Source organism: Ips typographus, linkage group LG10 (assembly GCF_016097725.1).
Source record: "Ips typographus isolate SLU linkage group LG10, UJ_Ityp_2.0, whole genome shotgun sequence".
Classification (NCBI taxonomy): Eukaryota; Metazoa; Arthropoda; class Insecta; order Coleoptera; family Curculionidae; genus Ips; species Ips typographus.
In genome coordinates this window covers 5616550-5632077 of record NC_138431.1, presented here as the reverse complement: position 1 = coordinate 5632077, position 15528 = coordinate 5616550, and the positions used below count along the sequence as shown (strand labels likewise).

The 15528-nt window shown below is 38.6% G+C and overlaps 3 protein-coding genes across 10 annotated transcripts; 2 read left to right on the top strand and 1 right to left on the bottom strand.

Moving 5' to 3' along the window:
• Nucleotides 1-284: 284 nt before the first annotated feature.
• On the top strand, nt 285-5302 carry LOC145734712 (organic cation transporter protein-like). Of its 5 annotated transcripts, none has more exons than XM_081988256.1 (11): nt 285-633; nt 1113-1269; nt 1323-1512; nt 1589-1692; nt 1746-1900; nt 1956-2124; nt 2176-2415; nt 4315-4529; nt 4585-4766; nt 4822-4958; nt 5012-5302. In XM_081988256.1, the coding sequence occupies exons 2-11, from the start codon at nt 1127-1129 to the stop codon at nt 5127-5129; spliced, it is 1653 nt and encodes a 550-aa protein (XP_081844382.1). In that variant the 5' UTR covers nt 285-633; nt 1113-1126; the 3' UTR covers nt 5130-5302. The 5 variants fall into 5 exon arrangements, with proteins under 5 accessions (XP_081844382.1, XP_081844381.1, XP_081844380.1 ...); XM_081988255.1 differs by having other exon boundaries at nt 1108-1269; XM_081988254.1 differs by having other exon boundaries at nt 285-637.
• Nucleotides 5294-9703, bottom strand: Proc-R (Proctolin receptor). Of its 3 annotated transcripts, none has more exons than XM_081988303.1 (8): nt 9604-9703; nt 9376-9546; nt 8892-9019; nt 8647-8822; nt 7824-8512; nt 7624-7768; nt 7307-7551; nt 5294-5470 (listed from the first exon to the last, which is right to left on the bottom strand). In XM_081988303.1, exons 3-8 carry the CDS (start codon nt 9014-9016, stop codon nt 5384-5386), a joined length of 1467 nt encoding a protein of 488 aa, XP_081844429.1. In that variant the 5' UTR covers nt 9017-9019; nt 9376-9546; nt 9604-9703; the 3' UTR covers nt 5294-5383. The 3 variants fall into 3 exon arrangements, with proteins under 3 accessions (XP_081844429.1, XP_081844430.1, XP_081844431.1); XM_081988304.1 differs by lacking the exon at nt 9604-9703 and having other exon boundaries at nt 9376-9439; nt 9496-9542; XM_081988305.1 differs by lacking the exons at nt 9376-9546; nt 9604-9703 and having other exon boundaries at nt 8887-9024.
• Nucleotides 9704-10548: 845 nt separating this feature from the next.
• LOC145734688 (uncharacterized) lies at nt 10549-15456 on the top strand. Of its 2 annotated transcripts, none has more exons than XM_081988186.1 (4): nt 10549-10784; nt 12029-12198; nt 12251-13550; nt 13656-15456. In XM_081988186.1, the coding sequence occupies exons 2-4, from the start codon at nt 12037-12039 to the stop codon at nt 15149-15151; spliced, it is 2958 nt and encodes a 985-aa protein (XP_081844312.1). In that variant the 5' UTR covers nt 10549-10784; nt 12029-12036; the 3' UTR covers nt 15152-15456. The 2 variants fall into 2 exon arrangements, with proteins under 2 accessions (XP_081844312.1, XP_081844313.1); XM_081988187.1 differs by lacking the exon at nt 10549-10784 and adding an exon at nt 11183-11200.
• Nucleotides 15457-15528: the final 72 nt, after the last annotated feature.

The window sequence follows — 15528 nt, the reverse complement described above, 5'->3', positions numbered from 1 at the left end:
ACCATGTGCGAAAGCACGTGAGGTTCAAAGTCCAAACGTGTGCAACTTTTTTACTAAAGCTAGGTTGCCACTGTTAGCTTCACTTTATATCAATTATACTAATTTTCTTGTTTTATTGTAGTTAATTATTGAATTAACTAATAAAACCACTTAAGAACTGTCTACGGACGATTGATGATATACTACGTACTGCTGAAATGTAGAGGGTATTCTTATTGTGTATCGAAGGCGCGGCAGTTTGACAACGTTGGTTTTTGCCGAATTGAGGTTAGGTCAGTTCAAGTGACGCTAGTTACGTCACTTATAAGGTCGGCGTCGGTATTTACTAGTCCTAGTACATACTCTATTTACCTCATTTTCTTAAATTAAATAAAGTCAAAAGTAATAAACCCAACAGTTAATTAAAGTCTTGAATGGTGAAAGTGAACAGTAACGTGTCACGTTAGATAGGAATTTAAAACTATTTCACATCATCATTTTAATTGAGGACGTTTTGGTCAAGCTTTTTGCTCAATTGAATTTGTTTAACCGACCAATGAAAAAGTTAATTGCCTGAAAGTCCACAGTGATTTTTATTGCATATTGAGTGTGTGAAGAGTACAGTGGAGCCAGTTTGTTCCCAGTGTTAAGTGGGTAGGTAAGTACTTCTTTAGTAAACTTAACCACTTATTTACTGTTGTTTTTCTGTATGAAGATAGCTCCTCCTTTAATTATACTGGGTTGGAAATTATTTCTTATTAAAATACAGTGTTGTTCAATAAAACTAGGCCAACCTTAGCAGTTTTCAACTCTCAATCTTAAGGGTGTATGGGGTGTAGCCTAATCTAGGAGTAACATATTTGACGGTTGACAGAGTGTTTAGGAAAATTATTCTACAATTCAAATAAAGCTTTTTATAATTAAACTAAATCTTGGTTATCAGTTTTAATAATTGCTTTATTAATAGGCAAGTTGATTATGGTTTAATGGCGCACTATACATAAAATGTAAATAACTTTTGTTTTGGTTTTAATTATGTTGTAATTAATATCCTTGACCTCCTTTGTGTTCTGTTAAGTAATGTAACCCACCTAATAACGCATTAAAATAGTGTGTAATAAAATTTAGTCTAGTCGCTCCTGGAATCATGGGCTTTGACGATGTCATACCAATTTTGGGCGATTTTGGAAAGTACCAGAAACGCATCTACTTCCTGTTGTGTCTTCCGGCCATCACTTCCGCTTTTCACAAGTTGGGAAACGTGTTTTTATTGGCCGAACCGCAGTATCGGTAAGTTGGAAGTTTTTTTTTCGATCAAAAGAAACTTGTGCTTTACTGAACAGATGCAAGCGACCGGACGAGCCCCCGGACAGTCTTTACAACTTGTCCAATGCCGAACTGGAAAAGTGGTACCCGTTCGACGCTTTGCAACAGAAATTCAGCCAGTGCGAAATTCGTTCGGGAAATGCCACCGTAATGTGCGAGGACTTTATTTTCAGTCACGCCGACTACGGTTACACCACCACCATTGAGGTATTATAAGAACAAACAAATGCATGTAAGAGATTGAAACCAGACAGTATCTCATCTAGTGTAATCGCAATTTCAGTGGAATTTAACGTGCGACAAGGCCTACTTGATTGCAACGTGTAATTCCATGTTTATGGTGGGGGTCATGTTGGGCTCCATTATATTTGGCGAAACGTCAGATAGGTAGGATTTTCTTTGATTTTTGTTGATTTTGGTGAATGAGCGTGTTGTTTTAGATGGGGTCGCAAAATCACATTCCTAGTGTCGTCAATTATGCAGGTGGTTTTTGGAGTTTTGGCCGCCGTGGCTCCTGAATTTTGGACATTTGCCGTTGCTCGCATGTTTACCGGAGCGGCAGCGTCTGGTGTATTTCTGGTTGCCTACGTTATGGGTTAGTACAGTTTTCTACGTATAATCCACTAATTGATGTGTCAATTTGGTGTTAGGATTGGAAATGGTGGGGCCTTCTAAACGTTTAGTGGCCGGAATGGTGGTGTTTATATTTTTCTCAGGTGGTTATGTCTTAATTGCTTTGTTCGCCAAACTGCTACCAAACTGGCGGCATTTACAGTTAGCTCTAACTTTACCTGGAGTTATATTTATTTTCTATTGGTGGTAAGGGAGAGATTAAGCGACGCAAACTGTACTACTGAAAAACATTTTTAGGTTAATTCCCGAATCTGTGAGGTGGTTACTGTCGAAAAACCGAGTGGACGAAGCTAAGGCTGTGATTCAAAAGTGCGCCAAAGTCAACGGAGTTGACATAACTGACGTCCGACTGGACGAGTTGCTGAAAATGGGGGAGGAGGACAAGAAAAAGTACGACCCGAAAATGACAGCGTCCGTCATTGATCTCTTTAAACATTCCAATTTGCGTAAACGATCTCTTATTATATTTTTTGATTGGTGAGTTTCCTGGTTTGTGATTGGTCACAAAGAAAACATACAAATATAGTAGGCGGCACAGCCTAAATGATAAGTACAGACAACCAGCGCAACGTAATTAAAGTGTAGTTCAGTTGTACAGGTAAACTCTAAGAGATGGCGCTAATACAGCTCGACATTTCAGACATAGTTGCCAAGGTTTGCAGTAATCCGCTTTCTTTTGCTATCCCATCTGAACTGCGTAAGACAGCTTGATTTTTTGTCAAAGTTAGATGTCAAAGTATTATTTGAAGAGTCACCCGACTCCTTATAATGTGCAAATGGTCACGTGACGATTTTCAAAAATAAAATATATTTTTAAAGGTCACGTGACTCTTTTTACAGTTCATAAAGTCGCATAACGATTTTCAATAATCAAACATTTTTTTTTTTTTGACGTCACGTGACAAATGTCAAACCGAAATCCTGAAGGTCTCGTGACTGTAAATAGCGAAATAATGTTAATGTCAGTTCAAACTTTGACACCGCTTTTCTCCCTGACTGTACGAAATTTTGTAGTGTTTTTCAGGTTATCGGGTAGGAAATTTAATGAGGATTCCAAAAATGTGCTTAAAACAGTCTGTTTCTTACTCCAAGTGGGTTTAAATGCCAATTTTGTCCCTGACTGTTTTTTCAAACTGTGTTTCTAGCAGTTCAAACTTTGACACCGCTTTTCTCCCTGACTGTACCAAATTTTGTAGTGTTTTTTCAGGTTATCGGATAGGAAATTTAATGAGGATTCCAAAAATGTGCTTAAAACAATAATTTTCTTACTCCAAGTGGGTTTAATTGCCAATTTAGTCCCTGACTGTTCTTTCAAACTGTGTTTCTAGCAGTTCAAACTTTGACACCGCTTTTCTCCCTGACTGTACCAAATTTTGTAGTGTTTTTCAGGTTATCTGGTAGGAAATTTAATGAGGATTCCAAAAATGTGCTTAAAACAGTCATTTTCTTACTCCAAGTAGGTTTAAATGCCAATTTAGTCCCTGACTGTTTTTTCAAACTGTGTTTCTAGCTGTTCAAACTTTGACACCGCTTTTCTCCCTGACTGTACCAAATTTTGTAGTGTTTTTTCAGGTTATCGGATAGGAAATTTAATGAGGATTCCAAAAATGTGCTTAAAACAGTCATTTTCTTACTCCAAGTGGGTTTAAATGCCAAATTTGTCCTTGACTGTTCTTTCAAACTGTGTTTCTGGCAGTTCAAACTTTGACACCGCTTTTCTCCCTGACTGTACTAAATTTTGTAGTGTTTTTCAGGTTATCTGGTAGGAAATTTAATGAGGATTCCAAAAATATGCTTAAAACAGTCATTTTCTTACTCCAAGTGGGTTTGAATGCCAATTTTGTCCCTGACTGCTCATTTTCAATAATCAAATTGTAGTTTTAATCGTCACGTGACTCTTATTTAAAGCCAAAACGGAACCCAGAAGATCACGTGACTGTAAATGACAAAATATTATTTGACGGGTCACGTGACTAATTTCAATAATTAAATTTAATAATTTTAAAGATTAGGTGACCGTTTTTTTAGTTTTAAACTCTAAATCTCGTGACTCATTTTAAGATTAAACGCGAATATACGTTTAGTGGTGCCATCTCACGCCGCTTACTTAAATTAATTTTCAGTTCCATCATTGCCACTGTTACTGTCTATACTTACCATTTAGTCTATGGCGGTTGTGTGCGTTGTTGCCAGATTGCTAGTTGACCGTTTGCTGTTTTTGTTTTTGTTGTTGATGACTTGAAAAACTGCTTACAGAGAGACAAAAAAAAACTAAACATCTGGCAACGTGGCGCGTTAAACGTCAATGACGTGCATCGGCCGATTTATCGCCGCCTACTTGTTGACAGCGAATTAGACACTTACTTTGATGTACAGGTGTGCCAACAATATTACATACTACGGCCTGTCGTGGAACACAAACAATTTGGGCGGCAATCCGTATTTGAACTTTGTAATTTCGGGGGCGGTCGAAACTCCCGCCAACATTTTCACCCTGCTTACACTGAACAGGTGGGGGCGGAAAAAAATTTTATGCGGCAGCATGATAGTGGCCGGAACCGCCCTTTTAGCCACGATCGCTTCACCGGCAAGTAAGTTGCTTACATCTAAACTTAAGCGTGTTAAAAGTCAACGAAAATTGAGTAGATTGGGTGTGGTTAACTGTATCCCTGGCCATGGTGGGAAAGATTGCGATAACCGTCAGTTATGGTACCGTGTACATTTTTTCGGCCGAACAATTTCCGACTGTGGTGCGCAACGCCGGACTCGGTGCTAGTTCCACTTTTGCTAGGTTAGGTTCCATAATGGCACCCTATATCAACATTATGGTAATAAATTACACTTTTTTGATTGGATTTTTATGGAAATGTGTGCTAATTACAGGCGCGTATATGGCAACCGTTTCCTTTGCTAGTTTTTGGCGCTTTGGCCTTTACCGGGGGTGTTTTATCTCTAATGTTGCCTGAAACGTTAAACAAAAAACTACCCGAAACCATTGAGGAAGGTGAGAATTTTGGAAAGTAAGTAACGATGTTACCAGTTGTGGCAAAATGTGTAAAATGTTCTCGTGCAGAAAGTCTAAACGTCACGTGACGTTAAACAGCGTCAAAGTGATGGAAACCAACGAGACCGAAGAGAATCCGGACGCGGAAAGCAACTTACTCAAAAAACGTCCTAATTCACAAAGTTAACCGAAAATATGTTTTGTCTCTCTATTTTCTTTTTACCGTAAAGTATTAATTATTGTGTATGTCAAAAAGCTCGAGATTTTATTTATTTATTTATTTTGGTTGGCTTAAAAATGACAATAGCATTTAAGTAAACAAACATTGAGTCAAAATAAAACCAATTTAAGCTGTTTAAATCTCGTTTTTTTTTTTAATTGTTACAATTAAGAAAACCCTTCTGTCAATAACTATAATTAACAACAATTAAATGACACTTGTCATACTACCAGATCCGTGGATCGGGCTTTGCCCAAAGGGCGCACGATTAGGGATTTTGATCGGGGCGCGCTTGTCAAACTTGCAGTCTATAAACAAAGCAAAAGTCTCCAGTGTAGCAAAATTAACACACAAACAGTACCGCGGGACCGTATTTTTAAGAATTTTACCATAAGATTGGTGTATGACTGGTTGCCTGAAATACACGGGAAATCAGGGTTGCCAGATTAGAGGATTTTGTGGCTGTAAGTGAGAATCGGGCCTGATTAATAACCACATCTCACTTTATGACTCTATAAAAATACGGCCCCAGTAGAAAATTTGACATCTTGGGAGTTATGTGACTTAAAATGTCACGTGACAATCAAAACTAAACACATCAACTCAAATTGCCAATTTGACTATTTTTTTCATTTTTTAGAAAATTCTGGCAACGTTGTAATTGCATTCTTTCTAATTTTGTGCCAATTGTTTGCAACGTTGTCAAATTGTTATTTTTTTCTCACTTTTGACAAAGTTTTTTCAACGTTGCCAATTTGACTATTTTTCTCATTTTTTTATAAAACTCATGCAACGTTGCCAAATTGCTATTTTTTTCTCATTTTTGTTCAAATTTTTGCAACGTTGCCAATTTGACTATTTTTCTCATTTTTTATAAAATTCATGCAACGTTGCCAAATTGTATTTTTCCTAATTTTTGGCCAATTTTGTGCAACGTTGCCAATTTGACTATTTTTCTCATTTTTGGTTAAATTTTTGCAACGTTGCCAATTTTCTCATTTTTTATAATATTCTGGCAATGTTGCCAAATTGTCATTTTTTTTTTGTTTTAGTCAAATTTTGCAACGTTGTCAAATTGACATTTTTTCTAATTTTTGGTCAAATTTGTGCAACGTTGCCAATTCGACTATTTTTTTCATTTTTTATAAAATTCTTACAATGTTGTCAAATGGTAATTTTTTCTTTGTTTTAGTTAAATTTTGCAACGTTGCCAAATTGACATTTTTTCTAATTTTTGGTCAAATTTGTGCAACGTTGCCAATTTGACTATTTTTTTCATTTTTTATAAAATTCTTACAATGTTGTCAAATGGTAATTTTTTCTTTGTTTTAGTCAAATTTTGCAACGTTGCCAATTTGACTATTTTTTTCATTTTTTATAAAATTCTTACATTGTTGTCAAATTGTCATTTTTTCTTTGTTTTAGTCAAATTTTGAAACGTTGCCAAATTGACTATTTTTTTTCATTTTTTATAAAATTTTTGCAACGTTGCCAATTGTAATTTTTTGCAAATTTAACTATTTTTTTATTTTTTTTAATAAAATTCTTACAAATGCCAACTTCCTCTTTATTTTAGTCAAATTTTGCGACGTTGCCAAATTGCTATTTTTTTCTCATTTTTTATAATATTCTGGCAATATTGGCAAATGGTAATTTTTTCTTTGTTTTAGTCAAATTTTGCAACGTTGTCAAATTGACATTTTTTCTAATTTTTGGTCAAATTTGTGCAACGTTGCCAATTTGACTATTTTTTTCATTTTTTATAAAATTCTGCCAACGTTGCCAAATTTACTTTTTTTTTCATTTTATATAAAACTCTTAAATGTTGTCAAATTGTCATTTTTTCTTTGTTTTAGTCAAATTTTGCAACGTTGCCAAATTGCTTTTTTTTTTCTCATTTTTGATCCATTTGACAAATTGACAATTTTTTTCATTTTTTAATAAAATTCTTGCAATGTTGTCAAATTGTCATTTTTACTCTTTTTTAATCCAATTCTGGCAATGTTGCCAATTTGACTATTTTTCTTATATTTTTTATTAAGTGTTATGTGAAACTAAAAACACATCTTATCATCCCTAATCAGTCCCACTTTCACCCTATAAGTGTTCACGTACTCCCCCCTATTGAAAAAGTAAATATTTACCTCTATGTTGCGCGGTGTACGGTACTCGCTGTGGTTCCGATTAATTCCGTGGTAGTACGGATTGAATTTTTGCGAATTGCTCTTCAACGATGACAGTTGCATGACGTCCTGCGCGCCCTTTTTCGCGTTCCGTTTGAATAGAATCTCCCTAAAAGTGCTCCGAAACCGCTTGGACATTAAACTGTACAGGACAAAGTTGCAGGACGCGTTCACGGCCAGTAACGTGTTGAAAACGTTGCCCAAAACTGTAAAATGTTTGGTTGTCACGTGACGCTTTATTGCGTACGATTAGCGCTTATCACGTGTTAACTACTTACTGTTCTGAACGTTTCTCGGTGGTGGACTGAAATTGTTGTAGATCAAATAACAAGCGGTCGGCGTTTGACAGACGAGAAACATTACTACCACTGCGATCAGCATGATCGTAATCCGATTTTCGTTTGACATCGATGAACTGTCACTCTGAAATCATACGAAAATAGCAAACTAGTTTAATAATTAACAAAACATCCTTTACCTGCGAGGTTTGAGTGTTACTCCTTGTCATCGTACGACGTTTTTTCTGTGACACGTACACCGCCCTCACTAAAAAACAATTAAAAGTAGCCACCAACACAACAGGAACTATCCCCCACACGAGTGCGCTGTACCAGCTCATAAATGTACCGTAACGCTGATTTTTCCCTAGTTCAGTACTTTCCACATCAATGTAACGGGTATTGTTGCAGCACGACCCTATGCTACTAGTATCGTTGACGTCACTAGTAACATTCAACAGCGAATCAGTAAAAGGCACCGGATCTTTCACTTCCGATTGGATAGTTTCATCTTTGCGCAGGTACACCACAATAATGTGCGGTGGATGATTGGTGCAGTTTACCACAATTTTCTTTAAGGCCTCCACGACGCCCGGATCCGGGTACGTTTGATCCGTTTGCTCGTTTAAGGTTGTGGTTGGTGTGGTCGTGACGTTGGATAAGGCGGTGCGATTAGTCGTTTGACATTTTCCGCACACCAAAGTGTCGTTCAGGGTGATTTGGTATTCGAAACTGGTGGAGGCAGTTGTCAACAGGCAGAAAATGTACACAATGGCGGTGACTGTTTTAGCGCGATTTTCCGTACAGAAAAATTTACCTCTAATCGGATGACATACTGCGATGTAACGTTCAATGGTAAATGACACTGTCAACCACACGGAAGTACTACCTGGAATATGTCAATTATTTTTAACAGAAACTGACTGTGTTATTCCTTGCCAGACCAAGCAAACTTAAATTTGACAACTGTCATATTATGGTCTGATTGGTGAAAATAGGAATAACCGAACTAGTTAAATTTACTTGCTGCGTCACACAACCAATGGCTGATACCGTAGAACCTCCAGTACAGCTCGTACTTTCTAGCGTGGATGTTGTGGTAGTGTTTGAACGACAAGAGAAACACAAAAATCAAGTAAATAATGTCGGCAATCCCTAAAGCCGACAGGTAAATGTTGGTGGACGAGCGCATCCGTTTCCTGTTCGTTAAATGAAAGGAAAGCACGCCATTATTGTTACGTTGATGTATGCGTGGTTGCATACCTCACCGAGTTAGCACCATTACGGTGATGGTGTTGCCGGTCACACCGATCACGACCAGCAGCGGCACTAAAACTTTCTGGAACCAGAACCTGGAACCTTCGAGAATCAGTTCGGTGGTGTCGTTACTCATTATCTGCAAAAAAAAGTTTGTTTTTTATTTGTACAAAAATCTTGACACATGGTGAAGGGGCTTCAATGTAAATACTCATTATCTGCAAAAAAAGTTATACAAAACAATTTTGACATATGGTGAAGGGGCTTCTATGTGAATTATTGTTTTTGTATATGCTGTGGTAATGAAGCTTTTAGCGAGTTATGTTTCACTTAATTCATGGCTTTTACTGTTAATTTTAGAATTGTAATTGAATTCTGTGCGTGTAAACATGAAAATGTAAAAATAACGCGTTTCGGTGACTGTCACGCAAAATACAGGTGATTTCTTATCTGACGTCAGTAGAAATTTTGTCAATCAAGAAAGTGTAAACCTACCTTCCAGCAGACTTAGTTTGAATCCACTTCCACTTTGATAATCAGTTCATTTCACTCTAATCCACTAAAAATCTGGTTTTCGAAAAACACAATCAAATTGGTCCACACAGAAAAACTCACTGGATTTAGCCGTTCAAAACCGACTGGGATGCTTCAAAAACTCGCCCGGACCTGCGGTCGGAATATTCAAACAATTACGACGGGCGCCCGCTTTAATTTTAGACTCACCGCTCGATTTTTTCTATTCCAATTTGCCAACTTTTCAGGTGTTTTCCTCATCCCGACATTCGAGAGATAATTAGGACGCTCGATATACTGACAAAACACCCTTGAATGGGTGTCCCAAAATATAGAATTAGTGCGGCCGTAAATCCGTAAAAAAACAATTTGCCAGCAAATTATCTACTTAACTAGAATTAGTTATTTTTAACTCTGAGTGTAAACGCAGTCAGTTGTTTGCTAATGTGACGTCACGATGACGTATTTTGACACTTGATCTAAGTCTAGTTCTGTCAAATTACGCCATAATGACGTCACCACTGACTTTGCTCGTTAACTTGGCAATTTTCTTAATTGTTTGGTTGGAAAGCCATTACACATATAAAACGTCGTAAAACCAAAAAAGTTACAACATTTATAGTGTTTTTCAAAAGCATTTCAATCTAGCAGATGCTTCAAAGTTGTTAAAATCGCATTTAGGCCTAAAAATACTTTTAACGATACTTCAGAACTGAAAAATTACAAACAATCACATGTTACACGCAAATACTTTCACATTATTGGTTATTATGATGTACCAGAAAGGTGCTAATGGATCGGAGAAAGCCTGTTAAATATTTGCCCGTTATGGGGTTCACACACGTAACGATTATGTTCAAGTCAGCTGTCAAAACACATAAAAGGAGTTAAAAAAAACAGTTGCACATCCTGTATATAGTTCGATTTGGCCTCTATAAAGACTTTAATTGATACGCGACCTAGTTCCGGGCCCTGCAGCGGCCCCGCAAGTCATCATACCATCAAAACATACCAGTTTTACCATGGCGCGCCACCCAAACCAAAACAAACCACCCTAACACTGAAAGCTTTGCAATTTTTGTGATTAGAAGCAAAATCACCTTTATCTTGAACTTGCCACTGTAACTTGGTGATGGTCACCTGGTGACACTGTGACGACGAGGTGTGAAGGTGGTGCGAAAACTCCAAGACACCGTGTGATACACGAAGAACTTCTTCAACGGAGCTTCACTCGAGTTTTCGGTCTTGGTGAGGATTGATCAGTAGTTGTTGCGCCAAATATGAAGCAAACAGTTCGGGCGGTTTAAAGTGGCAATGTGAGTGATTTTTTAGTTCAAAAATTTTTTAAAAAAACACTGGCAACGTTGCGCAGGATTCAAAAATTGAGAAAGGTAAGGGCATATCGTTCAAAACAGCAAATAGCTCAATTTACAGTAAATCATACTGTATATGTAAATCAACCATCGAGGTATTAATTAAGTGTGATGGTCAAGGTGAAGGAGTAACCTTGAACTTAAATGGTTCCGCGTGCACCAGGATGTATTTGCATACCTCGATGGTACGCTCTGATTACCTTTTCGTGACACGGCACTTTCTTTTAAGTTTTATCTTAAATATAGGTTACTTTCTATACGTTTAATAAATACACAAATACCGTCGAGGTATTAAATCAGTTAATAACGGTACACGACCTGCACTGGGTCTTGACGTCATCAGTTTGATTGTGCGGAAATTGCACAGGATGTCCATCAGTACCGTTGCAATAACTTTAGTGCTGCCATCTAACTGTAGTGTATTTCAATATAAGGTAACCACCCTGAATTGAAAGTGAGCAATTTGTTGACTCGGTACTACTTTTTGTGTATATGGTCAAGGAAGTAGCGGTACCCCGTCGAGAACCGCTGATGATGGTACCAAAGGAACTCGCCTATTCCAGCTATCATACTTTATATATTTGCATGAATGGTACCGTTACCAAACCGCCTGCGACCAATCCAACCACTATCGGGTACTAATAATTGTTACGTTTACTGTTTTAGTAGGTCAAACGTGTTATTTTGGCAATGACGACCTTAATAGCCCAAATTCCGCTCAAAACTAGTAAAAAGTGTAATTATTAGTTAAGTTTACATAGTAGCTAGTATGTGATTGGTCAAAAAAAGGAGCAAACCACCTAAATATAAGCACTGTTATTAATTATAGTACAATTACATTCACCAATTGTCAAGATTTGTAAAACTAATCCAAAACACCTAAATATAATCACTGTTATTAATTATAGTAAAATTACATTCACCAATTGTCAAGATTTTTAAAACTAACCCAAATTGGACAAAAAATAGTGATATCCACTCATTTGGTGGGTTGCGCTTCAGTCCTAATGGGTGGACACGTGACCAATCACAACCATTCTGTTACGTTTACTGTTTTAGTAGGTCAAACGTGTTATTTTGGCAATGACGACCTTAATAGCCCAAATTCCCTTCAACACTAGTAAAAAGTGTAATTATTAGTTAAGTTTACATGTGATTGGTCAAAAAAAGCAGCAAAACACCTAAATATAATCACTGTTATTAATTATAGTAAAATTACATTCACCAATTGTCAAGATTTGTAAAACTAACCCAAATTGCAGTGACAAACATGGAGTTAAAAAGCGTGCTGTTGACCCTTCTCAAAATAGTAATATCCACTCATTTGGTGGGTGGAGCTTCAGTCCTAATGGGTGGACATGTGACCAACCACAACCATTCTGAATACGAAGAGTACGACTACGCTGATGACAGTTTGGAAGAACCAAAAATCGTCTGTATGCGTAACAGTCAATTTGATTGAGATTTAACTTGTTTTTTTTTAGGTAAGCAAGCAAGCGCAGGAAAACATTCCTAATCCCTCACCTTTAGTGGTACCAGGGTACAATCTTCCCGAAACGATTTTCAATAGTGGCAAGCCGTTTTACGCGGAAAAGGATCCTTTAACCGGAAAAATCGACTTGGACCACAAAACTCCAACTTTAAAGTCCACCGACTATGAGTATCAGTACGATGAAGAAGCGCCCTCCGAGGATATTTACAACAAAAAAAATATTGACAGAAAAGATGGCGCTGCGTACGTTTCAAGCAGTCACAAACAAACGGACATCAATCAGCTCACTCCCAACTTCCATGATTTTCTCAATTTACCGGTGAAGTACAACCCGGAAAAATACGTCTATCCCTTGATAAGTAGTTCCTACGCTAGCACCAAAATTCAGGGCAGTGTCAACAAGTACCACAACCACAAGGACACATTTGGAGTACAAAAAACTAGTACAGTAAAGCCGTACTACACTACAACGCAGAATTATCGTACAACTCAAAGAACCATGGCAACCACTCCGGTTAGTACCACCACAACAACAACCAGACCAACTTCTACAATTAGGTGGTACCCTGACCTGACCACTCAAAACTTGCTGAGTTCCGGAATGGCCCATCCGAGTTTTACTGACGAATACGATGATTACCAAGAAACCACCCAGAAGAGTACCACAACTACTACAAGCAACAAGGACACTACAACCACGAAAAGAACGTTGACATTGCTGGAGCAGTTGTTTGGCGACTATGACGTCACTGTAACCACCACAGAAGCTGCAACCACACATACATACACCAATATCCACGCGGGACCTCACAAATTGGACTACGGGGAAGATTACATAGAAGACTACACTACAATACCAAAAGGCGAAGATCATTTAAGTGTGGAACCCTTAAAACCTGTCACAAAGTTAACCACATCGACTACTACAACGACCACAACCACAACAAGAGCGCCCCCTACAACCTACAGACCACCGACCACACCAAGAGTGACGTCACTGCCTTTAGGGGAAAACCACATTATCAGTCAGGCGACTATAAACCGGGATCCGATCATAGTGGCCACGCAAAACTTGAGAGAGAAACTAAACAGCGAAAAAGTGCCCCAGGTCCTGATGCACCCCAGCAGCACCAACATCCACATAGCACCCGGCCAGGATACGGTGTCTTTTGTGGTTGGTCAGCATCAGAGCGTCGGTGAAGTGGGGCCACAACACGACCATCAGTACATTAAACCGGAAGTGGAAGTGACCATACAACCGATGCAAAACTCGGAAACTTCATTAGCTATCGGTAAGTTTGAGTATCTCATCAGATTTTGATATTTTTTGATAAGTTTTACTGATAAGTTGGTGACAGTAGGAATGTGTTTTACTAATTTGAATATATTTTTAACAGGTAATCCTATCAATCGACTGAACAAAGTGCCAGGACAAGTAATGGACGCGAGTTTGGAGGAAAATCACTTTTCCAAAACGGGAACAGGCAATAAAGTGGTTTTTCCTAGTGAAAAACCGGTTCAATCAAATGTAATCCCCAGCCCAAACCCAAACAACGGTGAGGTGTTGCAACTGAATTCCAAACCCATGTATCATCAACTGCCCAGCGACCTAACACCACCCAAAGAGACCCAAATGGGCGGTTTTAGACCACCGTGGCACTTTAAACCGCCCAGGCCTCACCCAGAAATGGCTTACAAAAGAATCGACAATTTACCAAACATTCTACCGCAATTTCGTCCAAATATGAACAAAAAACACCACCCTGTTCCCTACTACTACGATAAAAGGTTCAACAGACAACCCTTATTGGAACGGCCTTCTAATCGACCGGTAAATTACTACCCTCCTCACCCCAACGTGTATAAGAGGTATCCTGCACCACCACCACCACCTAGAAACATCCTTAGAGGTAATTTGGACTTGGAGGAGCGCAGACCTTTAGCGCAGCAGCCTCCCCAAAGCTTAGAGGACACACCAATGGCGGAAGATCGTATTATTAATGAAGATCCTCGACGGGACCCTGAATTAGATGTGTATCAAACACCCCCAAATATGGTACAAAACAGACGACAGGGGGAGGGTGAAGTGGAAACTTTACAAATGATTCAAGCTAAAAATGACAACAAGGAAGATCAAGTTCCAGCTCAGGAAGCTCAAAAAACAATAGATAAAACAATTTACAAGGTATACCCTGTTAACACCCAAGAACCTGTCAAAGATGACAACTTTAACTATAAGCAACACGAGAGAAACGATGCTCCTATTTTAAAGCCACACCCACGTCCAGTAGCTCCGCCTGGTAAGGGCGGGGATTTTCCCTACCACTTGGAACGTCCAACCCCCCCTACACTAGGCACCAACCAGTGGAACACAATGAGAGACGATCCAGCCAATCAGATTGCAGTCACCTTGAGAACCTACACAGAAAAACCAATCGCCATAGCCTACACGCCCACTGAACCACACCCACTAAACGGTGACAGGTACTCAATGCCAAACTATGGAAGTCCGGTCATACCGGAAATACGACCCGGATCGATGACGTACGCTAAGCTACCCCCACCACCACCACCACCACCAATCAATAACCAGCAACGAATCGATTCGGATATAACCCCGAAATTGGACTTTCAGGCACCGTTTCAAGCTAGCGTGAAACTGGACACGAACATTACTAACCAGGGTTGGGCGGTGGTACGCGACAAGGACAGAAACAACACGGCAACGCTGGACGAGGAGACTGAAGTGACAACATTGCCGTGGGCCACCACCAGCGAATTTGACATTGAAAACTTCAAACCTCAGCTTATTGGGGGATTCACCCCTTTGTACACCATGCCAATGGCGGAGGTGTTGGAGGTGAAAATGGGCGTGGCCGATAGAGAAGAATAAAACGTCATGTCAACTAAAATGGTTTAGACTATATATTGAAAGTTAACCGGTATAATAGTGATCTGTAAATAGTTGGGTGTTTTGTGACTTAAGGGACTGCATAAGAAAAAATTAAAAATGTAGATTTTAATACAGTAAAAGTGCTAAGAGCGACATCTGTCTCGCTCCTAGTACTAAAGTTATCACTCAAAGATTTTTCGGCCTGGATTTTTGAATGATGGCTAACTTATTTTACTTTTAAGTAATTTATTATGATATTTTAAGTTATTTATACGAACTGATTAATAAAAGTAATTTTAACCGTTTAGTTATTATTTTGATATCCCCCAGCCATAGTGCAATAAGTCAACAAGCATCAGAGCTAGGTACTCATGGTT